The sequence below is a fragment of the Cervus canadensis genome, chromosome 29 (assembly GCF_019320065.1).
Source record: "Cervus canadensis isolate Bull #8, Minnesota chromosome 29, ASM1932006v1, whole genome shotgun sequence".
NCBI classification, from domain to species: domain Eukaryota; kingdom Metazoa; phylum Chordata; class Mammalia; order Artiodactyla; family Cervidae; genus Cervus; species Cervus canadensis.
This window is the reverse complement of record NC_057414.1, coordinates 14,410,797-14,426,711: the sequence shown is the minus strand read 5'-3', so window position 1 is coordinate 14,426,711 and position 15,915 is coordinate 14,410,797. Positions and strand designations below refer to the sequence as shown.

Genomic DNA, 15,915 nt, shown 5'->3' with positions numbered 1-15,915 from the left:
GAAGTGAGCTTGGAAGAAGATTGTTCCCCTGAGCCTCTGGCCGGAGAGCCCCAGATGTCTGACGGCTTGACTTCATCTTTGTGAGCGCTTGAGCAGAGGAACCAGATGACGAGCTGCGCCCACCTGCACGTCTGACCTACAGAACTGTGAGATAAAAAGATCTTGTTGCTTTAAACCAAAACATAAAGTAAAATAAACCATCAGTGTCTCTGGGGACTTCCCTGGTGGTCCAGTGGTTAAGACTCTGTGTTTCAACTGCAGGGCTCATAATGGGTTCGATCCCTGGTTGGGGAACTAAGATCCCACATACCACCCCATGGTGTGGCCAAAAGATAAAAATTAAAAAATAAATAAAACATCAGTGCCTCATGAAAAATGCAGAGGAAGATCCCTCTCTCCAACAAAATCACCCCCTAAATCCCTGCTGTAAAGAAAATCTGCCAAGCCTGCCCTCTGCCCGTCTCTGCTTGATGAACTCATAGTCATCCTTCAAAACCCAGAACACAAGTGGTCTCTGGCATCTAAATGTCACTGAAAGCTTTCCTCCGGCTGTGACAGGGACCCTGTGCCTTTTTCCTCCCCAGCCTTTCTTATAACACTATTAACGCAAACGGGGGCTTGGAAAAGCTGAGCTCATAACAGCCAGCTCCTGAAATTCCTGGGACTGTGTCTTTTATTCACTTTGAATTTGCAGCACCTAAGACATTGCTTCCTAAGGGCTTCCCTGGTGGCTCAGAGGTTAAAGTGTCTGCCTGCAATGCAGGAGACCCGGGTTCGATACCTGGGTTGGGAAGACCCTCTGGAGGATGGCATGGCTACCCATTGCAGTATTCTTGCCTAGAGAATTCCATGGACAGAGGAGCCTGGTGAGCTCCAGTCCAGGGAGTCGCAGAGTCAGACACAACTGAGAGACTAGCACAAGACATTGCTGCCACTGCAGATTTTTACTGAATGAAACGAGCTCTCAGAGAACAAGGATTAATTAGCTGGTTTAGCTTCTCCTGCAGGGTCTGCCCTGTCCTGTCTTGAACCTCTTTTGAACTGTGCTGTGAATCCCTGCAGGAAGGCTCTAGCAGACCTTTGGTGCATAAATCAATTTGCCTACAAAGGAAACCTAGGTGAAGTCTGGACAGCTGGCATTCATAAATCCTGCATGTTGGTGGCATCTGCCAGAAACATTTCCCCTGGCAGGCATGCATGCTTGGAGTTACTTTGGAGCTAATTTACATATTCAACAGTTTGGACATCTCTGCATCTCCACCTGATGGAAACACAAGCAGAGCTCACTGGGGACCACAGAAGGAGTGGCTCACATGCTTCTAGGCTGTATGGAGGTCATGGAAAGGTCTCCTGGAGGGCGCTGTGACCTCCGGGGCTTTCTTCTGATCAACTCATTCGCCAAAGGGCAACTCGAAACTCTGCAAGGAGAGAGGGTGAGGGCCCTGTCTGTCCTCAATGATCTAATGGGATGTTTTATGAATGGCTTCTCTTCCAGCCACAGTCCCTTTGGGTCAAGTTCATACTGGTTAGGAAAACTCCGAGTGCGATTTTCTTCGACAAGGGCAGTGAATTTATAGCACCATGTGTCAGAGAGAGAAAAAGAGGGAGTGAGCAATGCTTCTTGCTGACCACTGTGGCCGACTGTGCAGCTATGGCTTCTAAGCATGGAAGGTCAAAGTTCAGTGACTCTAGTTATATCGACAAACAGGAACCATTCCATCTCCGCTACTCTATGGGCTGAACCCACTCCCCGATTGTGCTCCCGGACATCTAGCTCTTGGGTTTCACTCAAGCAAACCCAGCTGCTCTTACACACCCTGGTAGCTTCTGAACTTGCTTCCCTGCCACTGGCCCGGCCCGTCTAACCCATCCCCTCAAGCAGCCAGCAAGCTCTCTGTGAAAGACAGACCCGATTCCACGACTTCTCCACCTCAAATCAGCCAATGGCTCCCACTGCTTTGGGATGATTTCTAGGACTTCATCCTAATGGCTCTTGTGTGATTACTGCTCATAAGTCTCCTTTGTCATCACCGGAAAGCTCTTTCAACCACCTTGGTGTAGGCTACTATCTTGCCCTTAGGCCTCATACAAACACCTTCTCCACTGGAATACTGTCCCTCCGCTACCGTATTCACACATCTAATTCCTATTTCTCCTTTTTTTAAAAAATGGAAATATAGTTGATTTACAATGAAGTGTTAGCTTCAGGTATGCAGCAAAGTGATTCAGTTTTATATACATAATACATATTCTCTTTCAGGTTCCTTTCCATTGTAGGCTATTATAAGACACTGAATACAGTTCCCTGTGCTACACAGTAGGTCTTCTGCTGTTTATCTGTTTTAAATGCAGCAGTGTGCATCTGTTAATCCCAAACTCCTGATTTATCTCCCCCGCCTTTCCCCTTTCATAACCATGATTTTGTTTTCTATGTCTGTGAGTCTATTTCTGTTTTGTTAAGTTCACTTCTGTCATTTTTTTTAGATTCCACATTTAAGTGATATCATATGACATACGATACAGCCACTATGGAGAACAGTGTGGAGATTCTGCAAAGAATCTAAAAACAGAATCTAAAAATCTAAAACTAAAAACAGCCACCATATGGTCCACTAATTCCACTTCTGGGCATACATCTGGAAAAGGTGAAAACTATAATTTGAAAAAAATACATACACCCCAATATTCACAGCAGCACTATTTACAATAGCTAAGACATAGAAGCAATCTATGATCAACAGATGAGTGGAGAAAGAAGATGTGGGGTGTGCATGTGTAACAGAACATTCAGGCATAAAAAATGAAATAATGCCATTTGCAGAACACAGACGGACCTAGAAACTATCATCCTAAGTGAAGTAAGTCAGACAGAGAAAGCCTAACTCCTACTTATCTTTTATCTCATCCTAGAGAAGAGTCCCTTCAGGAAAATTTCCCCCTTGATTGGGTCCCCTAAGGATGCTCATTGCATGATCGATGCCCGCCCACTTGTACTTCTGGCTGCCCATAAGCTCCACACTCCACCGGAGGGGGGCTGAGCTTGTCTTGCTCACCCTGGAGCCCCGGCATCTCTCACATTGAGGAGGCACATCACGGATGGTCCAGTGAGTGAATGAACAGATACGAGCATGCGGGGATGGTAACCCAAGCCGCCTCCCACAACCCGGGGAGCGGAGGGAAGGCTCCAAACCGCACTCACCATCGCAGGTGCAGCGCACGTTCCGGTAGAAACGCGGGCACACGAAGCTGATACGGGCTGTGCTGTAGGTCATGAGCGCATGCGAGTCCAGCGACAAGCCCTGCTCGCAGTGCTGCTCCTGACAGTCCAGCCCAGAGCAGTTCTTCTCCAGGATGGCCGAGATGCGCACCGCGTTCTCCAGGTGTCTCCTGGAGTTGGACAGCTTCTGGATGAGGTAGGCCGGCTTGTAGAACTCGCTGCTGTGCATCTCCACCGCGAACAGCATGTCCAGCTCGCTGGTGCCCGCCACAGGCTGGATGCTAATGATGTGCAGGCTGTCCTGCTTCTGGGTCAGGACCGCGTTGCGCAGGGTGCGCCGGAAGCCGTGCATGTGGAGCCCCACGAAGTCCTCGGGGGACACGTTCTCGAAGCGGATGGTGACGGTGTTCTGCAGCATCTCCGGCACCAGCTGCTCCACGTGCACGACCACGTCGATGGGCACCTGGAAGCGGCCGTCACTCACCGACACGTTCAGAACGTACTTGCCACTGTCCAAGCCCCCCAGCGCGATGATCTTCCCATCATGACTGTTCACCTTGAACAAGCTCTTCTGCTCCGATTTCAGCGCAAATGTGAGGACGTCATACACGTCCTGATCAGTGGCGTGGATCTTCCCGATGACCCCACCAGGAAAGTCGTCCTCCATGGTGACAATGAAAATCTCCAGGGGGATGGCTGTGGGCTTGTGGATACTCTCCTCAATGACCCGCACTCGGACGTAGGAGTGAGACACTTGCTGAGGTTTGCCGGAGTCTTTCGCCTAAAATCGGCCAGCAGGGAGGGAAGACGAGGAAGTAAGGTAAAAGCCCACAATAATTTTTTAAAAAGAAACAAAACCCAGATAGAAAATGTCTGCTCTTTTAACCACATTGCTGCTTCTTCCATCCCTTGTCATTATTCTACAAAACTTGAGCATGTAATATGTCAGAGGAGTGATCTATCACTTTTGGTGCCCCTAAGTGCACTTTGCTATGAGAATAAAATGTGTCAACATAATAAAGCCAGTGGGGGTGAACTGGGACAGAGGGTGCTGTGAGAGCCACAGAGCCCCAAAGAGGCTGGCGTGTTTTAATTTTGGACAGAAGCCACAGGGGAGCCTCGTAAAGTGACATTCCCACTTAGAAGAGAAATCTTGGCTTCTTTGCTTTGGATGGGACCAGACAGCACTTTTCTGTACATTTAAGAAACAACGTCATTTCAAGTGTGAAGTACACAATATCGAGGCTTAGAATAAAAGGTGGTACAATGCAAAAAGCCTGAAAAAAGCCATTTTGTCTTCCTTCTTTCTGTAAGGATTGACAGAACTGCCACCCTGAAACAGATCTTAACTGAGGACCTGCCACATACAACATGAAGGCAGTCAGTGCCGGAGGGCTTTTGAGAAGGGCAGATTCTCAGCAGCTGGGGTCCCAGGGTGGGCATCCCAGGATGGGGGTCGGCCAGGTGACACCTCAGGAGATATGTCCTTGTATGTGGAAGGCAGTGTGAAAGTAGGAGCTGGGTCGTCACATGGACCGGAGTTCAAATCTTTGCTCTGCCTCTTACTATGTGTCTGGTTTGGAGTAACTCACTTAACTTCTTCAAGCTTCAATTTTTGTATCTTATTTGAGTGAAATAGTCCTATCTACCTCACAGGATTCTTGTACTGTGGGGATTAAGACTCACATGATTGCAACATACTCGGCACAGACCAGACCCATAGAAGTACTTGGTGCATGAGAGTTAATGTGATTGTTGTTATCTTTATTATTCCCATAACCACATGCTTTTTAAAATGGACTTTATGAACCAGAGATGCTAGAATGGAAAATTCAGTTAGGGGGAGATCAATTTAGCAAATAGGACTGAACTTGAAGTCAAACTGTGTAGAGCCTTGAAGGACAATGATGAGTTCAGACTCCATAGGTCAGAGGTTGCCCACTCAAAGATCAGAGGCCAGGAAAGCAAGAAGCCACTGGGTGTAAGGAACAGACCCATGGGCCTGTGGGCTAAGAAGGACTGGACAGTCATGTCTGCCTAAAAACCCTAAAATTCAGCTTCTGAACCAGCCAGAATTCACAAGGTTTCTGGCAGTAGGGAGCTCAGATGTTTTTAGTTTAGGGGTTAGCACCCATTTTCTGTAAAGGGCTAGACAAGAGATATTTTAGGCTTTGGGGTTATTATGATCTGTATCAACTACTCAACTTCCAGCAGGAAGGCAGCCCAGAGCATATGTAAATGAACCAGTGAGGCTGAGTTCCCATAAAACTTTATTTATAAAAACAGGTTGACGGCAGGATGTGGTTCAGGGTTATAGTCTGTTGACCTCTGGTTTAGTGGAACGAGATAATCAAAATGGAATGATTAGCCTGGAAAGGGTACAGAGATAGATCAGAAAGAATAAAGCTGAGGCCAGAGGAACACTCAGGAGGTTTTGCAATAGTCTCATTATGGGACAATTTAGAATAAAGGGGGGAGATTGCAAAGGGTATATACCTGATGCACGCTGAGACATTTTGGAGACAGAATGTGTGCCTCGGTGGTAAGTTTAATATAAAGGACCAGGAGCAGAAAGCTCTCCGTGGTGTTTACAAAGTCTGAGATGTGAAATATGCTCTCTAACCACCAGAGAAGGTATGCAAAGAACTGTACCAGCTCCTGTGCGCACACAGGTCACTCAGGCATGTCCAACTCTTTGTGACCCCATGGACTATAGCTCTCCAGGCTCCTTTGTCCATGGGATTTTCCAGGCAAGAATATTGGAGTGGGTTGTCATTTCCTCCACCAGGGGATCTTCCCTATGCAGGGATCGAACACAAGTCTCTTGCATTTCCTGCAATGGCAGTCAGGTTCTTTACCACTAGTGACAGCTGGGAAGGCCCAGTAGCTTCTGTGAGAAGGTACTAAAACTCTCTCCTTGCCCTTGAGGACCTCTACTGTGATATAAAGTCATTCACATAATATTGTTGGAGGAGTGGGTAGCAATTGAAGAGTTTATCAATGTGCTTCTAGCCAAAAGTCATTAATTTGAAAGGTTTTGTGGGGTTCCCATAACTTATCCAAAGAGATAAGGTACACAATTAAACTCTATGTAAAGACTGACTATTCTCATCATTGCCACTGTTAATAATAGGTTGTTCTCTGTGCCGACTGTGCTTTAAAAAGAAGTCACTCAGTTTCACTGATGGGACCCACATCTTGGGACTGGCAAAATTTGCAACCAGGGACTTTTTGGTGCTCTCTCAGTTCCTGTTCTGTTCGCACCCTTCCCATAGCCGCCACTTCTGCCTCTTGGTCTCCCTTCATTCGCCATCATGACCTTGAGGAAGCTGAAATGCTGGGATGCCACTGCCACCTGAGTCCCTGCTCCTGTTTCTCCTCTGGGGAAACTTACAAAGTGTGGTGTGCTAAGTCTCTTTAGTTGTGTCCAACTCTGTTATCCTATGGACTGTGGCCCTCCAGGCTCCTCTGTCCACGGGATTCTCCAGGCAAGAACACTGGAGTAGGCTGCCATGCCCTCCTCCAGGGGATCTTCCCAATGCAGGTATCAACCCATGTCTCTTATGTCTCCTGCATTGGCAGGCAGGGTCTTTACCACTAGTGCCACCTGGGAAGCTCAAGCAGAGGTCTCTTAAAAGGCAGAGGCCATGAAATATTAATAGCTCCATCACACCAGGACAAGGATTGGTCATTTCCCAATTGGGGTGATCTGGGAAATACTTCTCAGTACCAAGAAGTAATGGAGAAGGAAATGGCAATCCATGCCTGTATTCTTGCCTGGAAAATCCCATGGACAGAAGAGCCTGACGGGCTATACAGTCCATAGGGTTGCAATGAGTGGGACATGACTTAGCAACTCAATGACAACAACCACCGAGCAGTAAGCCTTGACCAATGAGTTGTCTTTGGGGCTCGTCTGGAACCCCAGGAATGTTCAGAATACAGATTTAAGCCCAGAGACCGTTATTCTGGCACTCCCTACAGGGAAGTCCCTTTTGAACAATGATGCTTCCTTTCCTTCCTGTTCAATTTCACACACAGAGGCCGCTTTTATTGGTGTGAAATTGAATTTGAGATGAAAAGGGGAACACTCCTACATGGTAATGAATTATGTTGACTTGCTCAACAGAAAACAAAAACCAAAAACCCAACCAAGGGGTAGGAGAGAAAGCTGGCCTGCAACAGGTAGAGGATGAGGCCATACCTGGACATGCAGCACGTACTCTGCAGACTCCGTGTGCTGGAAGACCACGGCTGACCTTAGGATCCCGTCCGAGTCCAACACGAATGCCTCCTCTTCATTTCCCGACAAAATAGAGAAGGAGAAGGGAGGCCCATTGTGAAAGGAGTCTTTGTCTGTCACCATGAGCTGCAGAACGCTGGTGCCTACTGGCTTATTTTCCTGCATAAGAGAGTATATTAAAAGGGAAGATAAAATTACACCTCTCTGCACATTTTTAAAAAAAGCCCATCATTACCGGCTGAGAGTGCTGGGCTAGAAAACAGGGCTTTTAGTGGAAGGGATTCCCTGTGATATTATCTCATCTTCTGAAGAATGCTGGTGTCTGTAAGCATCACCCATCATTGGCTGCCTCCCCAGACTGCCCCGTGAGACAATGAGCTGCAGTTGAGAACACAGGGACTTGGCCTTGAACTACTTCGTAGGTTCCAAGGACGCTGCCTGGCTCCATCTGTCCTTGAAAGGCCGCAATTGCCCTGAGTTCACCCAGATGGCTCTGGAAATCCATGGTGCTCATCAGGCTTCATGATGGCGTCAGAAATCCTCTGGGGCCAAGAAAACATCAGCCTTTTGGGATGGAAAATCCGCCCTCACACTTGTCACAACATGATTACGCTGAGGTCCAACAAGGTGACACAGTGTCACAATATTGGACTTTTAGGGAGACATACTGGCAACTTCCTGGTAGAAATACAAAGGTATGTGTTGGGTGGAAAATAGGGCTTTAAATCCCATGCATCAGAACACAGTGTCTCTGTTTCTTGAGGGAAGAAAAAGGGGATGGGATATTTCTCAATCAGAGAATGAAGAGAAAAGACATCTACAACTTCATCAGAAGTTTAGGAAGCCCGGATGTCATTATACCAATGTCATATTGCAGAAACTCTGCCTTCTATCCCAGATGGAAACAGAGACTCTTAGTAACTCCTTCTTGGGTCCAAGGTTGTCCTCTGAAAATAAAATTAAATTCCTCAGTGGCTTAGGCACTGGTCTCCTTGCTCTGCCCTATTTGGACTTCAGCATTACCAGAGCGCAGGCCTGGAGTCAGCTTCATTAGTTCAGGCCTTCTGAGGAGATTGACTTCGGATTAACTGAGTCTGGGTCACAGAGATGGAGACAGTGACACCCTGCATGATGGGAGTCATGCACACGGAGGATGCACTCATGTTTTAGGTGCTGAATTTGTCTTATAAGAACCATGTGTTGGAAAAAGAAAATTATCCTGGTGTGAACAATGGGAGGAGCATTATTTTTTTGCAAGAGTGTGAGGTGAGGAGAACCTCAGAGACCTCTCATTTGCGTCTCCTCTCAAGTGGCCTTTGGGTCAGTGGGAACCAGACGCCAGCTCTGTCTGGGATCAGTCGTGGAAAGGCCCCAGCCGTGCACAGATTTACCAGTGCACACTGACAGCAGCCTCAGCACCACACCAAACAGATTTATGGATTTGTTTGCTCTCTCTACAAAAGCCATTTCCTCTGCAGAAGAGAGAGGGAGAGATGATGTGTGCCCAAGGGTCGCACGTGAGGAAGGAGGGTGAAATACAGCGCAGATGGCCGCACTGCAGACAGGAGCCACGGTCACCACTCAAGGCTGAGTCTCTATTCCTCCCTGGCCGACTTCCTGGAGCATGGGTGAGGACAGGCCGTCAGGCTGATCGATCGTGTCATAAAAGCACAGGTTGCGGCAGCAGAGCCCGTTTTGCATGGGGCTAGCACGGAGTGGGGGAGGGGAAGACAGTGGCCCTGAAGGGATGGGAGAGCCAAACCATCGGGGGCACAGGGCGCCAGGGTGAGGGGAGGGTGTTGGAGCCTGGCCAAGGTCTGCGGAGCCATAGGCACGCACAGCCACTGGAGAAACCATCAGGAGGAGAGGAAAAACAAATGCCCCAGGGAAGGGGTCTGGTTGTGCCGAGGAAGCGCTGACAAGGGAGCAGAGATGCTCAGCCTGACCCTGGGGGGCCTGGTGCAGTGGGGTGGCGTGGGGGGAGCGATGGACAGCCAGACTCAAAGTCTTGAACGTTGCTCCAAAGGGGGTCCCTCGAGACCTGACTCACGCTCATCTCACCTTCTACCCACAAAGCCTGGGAACCCCTGGGGGTGATTCTGAGGCTGATTTCCTAGAATATCTGCGGCCATTCCAGTACACATCTGTCTATCCCTGTCTCCTATAAATCCTATACACTGACAGCATTCTTGGACTGGGTTTCCTGATCCTCCTGAAGTCAGGCTTCAAGCTTTTAGAAATGCTAGGAAATGGAGGTTGCTCAGTTAGGACTTGTGTTCATGAGATATCTTTTGAATAAAAATAAAAAAGGTAGGATGAAAAGTTGTTCTCTCTGAGAGCAGAATACCAGCAGGAAGTCACTGTCTCCTGCAGTCTAATTTTAGAGAGCAGGTGGGCTTAAAGTGCTAAACAAACTGCTTATGGAAGACTGATTTTAATGAGGAGCAATTCTAGCCTGATGGCCAATCCTTCTTTGACAAAGGAGATGGCTCCTATCAATTTCCCTTCCCTGCTAGAACAGCACAAAGTGCTTAAAGGCAGCCTGTCATTGTGGGCAGAGAATACTCTCTTCTGAAGACAGACCTGAATTCAAATGCTGACTCCAGCACTTTACAGCTGCCTGACCTTGGGTGAGCTACTGAACCGCCCAGATCCTAACCTCCTTCACGCTAAACCAGGGGCTGGGCCACAATGGGGACAGATGTACAGAAAGCACTTGACACTTGAGAGAACCCCATTGGTGAAATTTTTCTTATCACTGTTTATTAATCCGTTGCAGTAAAAGAATCAGGCTCTTTTCATACCTGCTGGGAGAAATACCAACAACCTCAGATATGCAGATGACACCACCCTAATGTCAGAAATCGAAAAGGAACTAAAAAGCCTTTTGATGAAGGTGAAAGAGGACAGTGAAAAAGCTGGCTTAAAACTCAACATTCCAGGCATAGAAGGAACATACCTCAACATAATAAAAGCCATATATGATAAACCCACAGCAAACATTATCCTCAATGGTGAAAAACTGAAAGCATTTCCCCTAAAGTCAGGAATAAGATGAGGGTGCCCAAACTCACCACTACTATTCAACATAGTTTTGGAAGTTTTAGCCACAGCAGTCAGAGAAGAAAAAAATAAATAAAAGGAATCCAGATTGGAAAAGAAGTAAAACTCTCACTGTTTGTAGATGACATGATCCTCTACATAGAAAACCCTAAAGAGACCACCAGAAAATTACTAGAGCTAATCAATGAATATAGTAAAGTTGCAGGATATAAAATCAATACTCAGAAATCTCTTGCATTCCTATACAGTAACAATGAGAAAACAGAAAGAGAAATTAAGGAAACAATTCCATTCACCATTGCAACAAAAAGAATAAAATACTTAGGAATAAATCTACCTAAAGAAACAAAAGATCTATATATAGAAAACTATAAAACACTGATGAAAGAAATCAAAGATGACACAAATAGATGGAGAAATATACCATGTTCATGGATTGGGAGAATCAATATAGTGAAAATGAGTATACTACCCAAAGCAATCTATAGATCCAATGCAATTGCTATCAAGCTACCAACGGTATTTTTCAGAGAACTAGAACAAATAATTTCACAATTTGTATGGAAATACAAAAATATGCCTTGAATAGCCAAAACAATCTTGAGAAATAAGAATGGAACTGGAGGAATCAACCTATGACTTCAGACTACACTACAGAGCAGCAGTTATTAAGACAGTATGGTACTGGCACAAAGACAGAAACATAGACCAATGGAACAAAACAGAAAGCCCAGAAATGAACCCATGGACCTATGGGTACCTTATTTTTGACAAAGGAGGCGAGAATATACAATGGGGCACAGACAGCCTATTCAATAAATGGTGCTGGGAAAACTGTTCAGCTGCATGTAAAAGAATGAAACTAGAACACTTTCTAACACCATTCACAAAGATAAACTCAAAATGGTTTAAAGACCTAAATGTAAGACCAGAAATTATAAAACTCCTAGAGGAAAACATAGGCAGAACACTCTCTGACATAAATCACAGAAAGGTCCTCTATGCCCCACCTCCCAGAGTAATGGAAATAAAAGCAAAAATAAACAAATGGGACCTAATTAAACTTAAAAGCTTTTGCACTATGAAGGAAACTTAAGCAAGGTGAACAGACAGACTTCAGAATGGGAGAAAATCATAGCAAATGAAGCAACTGACAAAGAATTAATCTCAAAAATATACAAGCAGCTCATGCAGCTCAATTTCAGAAAAATAAACGACTGAATCAAAAAATGGGCCAAAGAACTAAACAGACATTTCTCCAAAGAAGACATACAGATGGCTAACAAATACAGGAAAAGATGCTCAACATCACTCATTATTAGAGAAATGCAAATCAAAACCACAATGAAGTACCATCTCATGCTGGTCAGAATGGCTGCTATCAAAAAGTCTACAAACAATAAATGCTGGAGAGGGCGTGGAGAAAAGGGAACCCTCTTACACTGTTGGTGGGAATGCAAACTAGCAAAGCCACTATGCAGATCAGTGTGGAGATTCCTTAAAAAACTTGAAATATAACTCCTATACAACCCAGCAATCCCACTGCTGGGCATACACACCAAGCAAACCAGAATTGAAAGAGACACAGGTACCCCAATATTCATTGCAGCACTGTTTACAATAGCTAGGACATGGAAGCAACCTAGATGTCCATTGGCAGATGAATGGATAAGAAAGCTGTGGTACATATATACAATGGAATGTTACTCAGCTATTAAAAAGAATGCATTTGAATAAGTTCTAATGAGGTGGATGAAACTGCAGCCTATTATACAGAGTGAAGTAAGTCAGAAAGAAAACTACCAATACAGTATATTAACGCATATATATAGAATTTAGAAAGATGGTAACAATGACCCTATATGTGAGACAGCAAAAGAGACACAGATGTATTGAACAGACTTTTGGACTCTGTGGGAGAGGGCGAGGTTGGGATGATTTGGGAGAATGGCATTGAAACATGTATATTATCATATGTGAAATAAATCACCAGTCCAGGTTCGATGCATGAGACAGGGCACTCAGGGCTGATGCACTGGGATCACCCTGAGGGACGGGATGGGGAGGGAGATGGGAAGGGGTTCAGGATGGGGAACACATGTACACCCATGGCTGATTCATGTCAATGTATGGCAGAAACCACCACAATATTGTAAAGTAATTAGCCTCCAATTAAAATAATTAATTAAAAAAAACCCTCAACATTAAGAAATCTAAGATCATGGCATCTGGTCCCATAACTTCATGGCAAAAAGATGGGGAAACAATGGAAACAGTGAGAGACTTGATTTTCTTGGGCTCTAAAATCACTCTGCTGATAAAGGTTTGCATAGTCAAAGCTATGGTTTTTCCAGTAGTCATGTGTGGATCTGAGAATTGGACTATAAAGAAGATTGAGTGCTGGAGAATTGATGCTTTCAAACTGTGGCTCTGAAGGAAACTCTTGAGAGTTCCTTGGGCAGAAAGGAGGTCAAACCAGCCAATGCTAAAAGATATCAACCCTGAATATTCATTGGAAGGACTGATGCTGAAACTGAAACTCCAATACTTTGGCCACCAGGTGTGAAGAGCCGACTCTCTGGAAAAGACTCTGTTGCTGGGAAAGAGTGAAGGCAGGAGGAGAAGGGGAAGACAGAGGATGAGATGGTTGGATGGCATCACCGACTCAATGCATATGAGTTTGAGCAAACTCTGGGAGATGGTGAAGGACAGGGAAGCCTGGCATGATACACTCCATGGGGTCGCAAAGAGTTGGACACGACTTAGGGACCAAACAAGGACGAGAAATGATGTGGTGAGTTGATATTAGGCAGAAATAAGAGTAATCCGTGACAAGGAAACCACGGCAGAGGATGGAGGCTGAGTGCAACAGCACAGGTGCCTGGCAGGCCAGGTTTGCTTACCTGAATCACAGCAGTAGCGTTAGCAGGTGTAAAGACTGGGCTGTTGTCATTCACATCAGAAATGTCGATGTTGACAGTGGCAGTTGAGGACATTGCAGGCATGCCGCTGTCTACTGCCTGGATGAGCAGGGAGTATCCAGATACCTGCCAAAACACAAAGGGCCCACAGTAAAGATCACAGTGCCTGCTTCCTTCTGGGCCCATGCAGAGGTGCCGTGGGCTTGCTATGCTCTGCTGAAGACAAGCTGTCTTTGCTTTGAGTCTCTGGACCAGGTTTCTCTACCTGGGCACCAGCTGGCGTTTGGAGCCAGGTCCTTCTTTGTTGCCAGGGGGTGATCTGTGCATTGTAGGATGTTTAGCAGCACCCCTGGTCTCTACCCACTAGAAGTCAATGTTGCCTCTGACCATTTGTCAGAAAAAAAAATGTCTCCAAATACTGCCAGATGTCCCCTGGCGGTACATCACCCCTGGTTAGAAGCACAGCTCTTGGCCTTTGTTTAAATCACAACAGTTGTCACCACTTATCTGTCTCATGGATCAGTTCTGATACTTCGGGAGTATCTCATGGGGCTCTATCACACAGTGAGATCTTTCTATTTCTAAGCATCAGGTCTATGGCATGTTTTTCCATATTTTAACTTCACTTTGAAGACACGTTTTTGGTCAAAAAAGACAATGTTTAGAAACTTGGTTTCACCTGGACAGAGGAATCTTCTGGATCATTCTTTCTGACCTAGATATCTTCAGGTAGTCCTTTTGTGTCAGCTCACTTAGGGCCAATGCTGCTCATGAAATCAGGACCACAGGATCCCAATGCTGAATGTACTTTTCTGCCTTCTTGCTTTGGAAGGACAGAGATTCAAACCGTTCAGAAATATACACTTTTGCTTTTTCTTTAAAACATCCCTAAATAAGAAACCATCAGCATCTATTGGCAGCAAGTTCTTTCAAAGGTTTTAATGCAAATATTTCCTGCTGCATTTCAGCCCATTTCTATTTACTCCCATTATTTAGAATGGAGAGTGCTCGCATGCTCACTTGCTCAGCTGTGTCCGACTTTTTGCCACCCCACGGACTGTAGCAGTCCTGTGTCCTGTGTAGCCCTCCAGGATCCTCTGTCCATGGGATTTCCCAGGCAAGAATACTGGCATGGGCTTCCATTTTCTTCTCCAGGCGATCATCCCAACTCAGGGGTCAAAATCTTGTCTCTGCGGCTCCTGCATTGACAGGTGGATTCTTTACCACTGAGCCACCTGGGAAGCCCATTCAGAATGGAGAACCTTCCTAGTTAAAGAATCCATGCCTGATTTCAGTGAAAGGGGGTTTGGTTGTGGATGGGAATGGAGCAGGCCTGAAGTAGCTTACCCGTTCCCGGTCCAATTTCTTCTTAACTTTCACAAGTCCCAAGACAGGATCCACAGTAAATTCATTATCCCGATCTCCATTCACAATGGAAAAACGAATCTGTCCGTTGGGCTGGCTGTCTGCATCTTCTGCTATTAGCTTCACAGGACACAAACAAAGCAAAGGCATGATGGGGAGACCAAGAAAAGGTTTATTCTTAGGGTCCAGGTCTATACAAATGGGCACTGCTCACCAGTGCCAGCAATCAGGCCCCAGGGGGGAGAGATTTTGGGTTAGCCTAAGAAGGAAAGCACCATTACTGGAACTGTTACTTTATTTCTCTTCATTTTCATCTGAATGCAGCCTGATGCTTGTTAGGCCTGATTTCCCTGAGGCCTTGAGCCAGTTAAGACAGACCCCAAACTAACTGATAGGGATACTTCGGTAATTCTTTCCCAATTCTGCAAAACAATGATCTATGCCACTGAGTTGGACTTTTTGTAAACCTATGCACTTCCATGCTAAGGAAGTCCAGGAGAACTTCCTTTCCCACATGGCTAACATGCAGACCCACTGTCTCCTGTTCCACGTTGCTGATTTGGCATTTTTATGTAAGGAAATAGTCTCATGTAGTTCCAGGTCCCAGGAGAGAGGGCCTGGGGGCTCTACCCGGGAATGTGTAAAGAAGGAACACCCCCAGCCTGGTGCTGCAGGAGCCAGGAAGACACCCCTCCAGCCTAGGGGTGGTGAGGATGCTGCGGACAGGACTCCTTGTTTCCCAATGTAACTTTCATATCTAAGAGAACCTGTGTTCTCCTAACACATGTTCTTACTGTCATTAGAAAAAAGTTCCCTCCCGAAAGAGCTCCTCTAAGAGTGACGAATCAATCTTAAGCTTGATCCTATTTGTAGCTGCCTTACCGTGTCTGTGTGTGCGTGTGTGTGTGTGTGTGTGTGTGTGTGTGTGTGTGTGTGTTTGGTGTGGGGGAGGTGGAAATAATTTTTTTCTGTCCTTAGACTTGTCATCTAAGTTACTAACTAATAGCAGCTATTAGGAATTAATTCCACAGTCTCTTTTGTTTCCTTGAAAAACATACACTCCTGGGAGGAAAGTGGTTAAAGATCACCTACCCCTTGCTGTAAAT

At 45.9% G+C, this 15,915-nt stretch overlaps 1 protein-coding gene across 8 annotated transcripts in view; it reads right to left on the bottom strand.

Moving 5' to 3' along the window:
- Positions 1 to 15,915, bottom strand: part of FAT3 (FAT atypical cadherin 3) — a 761,607-nt gene that overhangs the window by 56,051 nt on the left and 689,641 nt on the right. For all 8 annotated transcript variants that reach the window (XM_043451894.1, XM_043451899.1, XM_043451900.1 and 5 more), the window contains 4 exons: positions 14,792 to 14,929; positions 13,427 to 13,570; positions 7,422 to 7,619; positions 3,200 to 3,998 (listed from right to left, as the gene is read on the bottom strand). In XM_043451894.1, the coding sequence (XP_043307829.1) occupies positions 3,200 to 3,998; positions 7,422 to 7,619; positions 13,427 to 13,570; positions 14,792 to 14,929 (1,279 nt within the window). The remainder of the gene's footprint in view (positions 1 to 3,199; positions 3,999 to 7,421; positions 7,620 to 13,426; positions 13,571 to 14,791; positions 14,930 to 15,915) is intronic.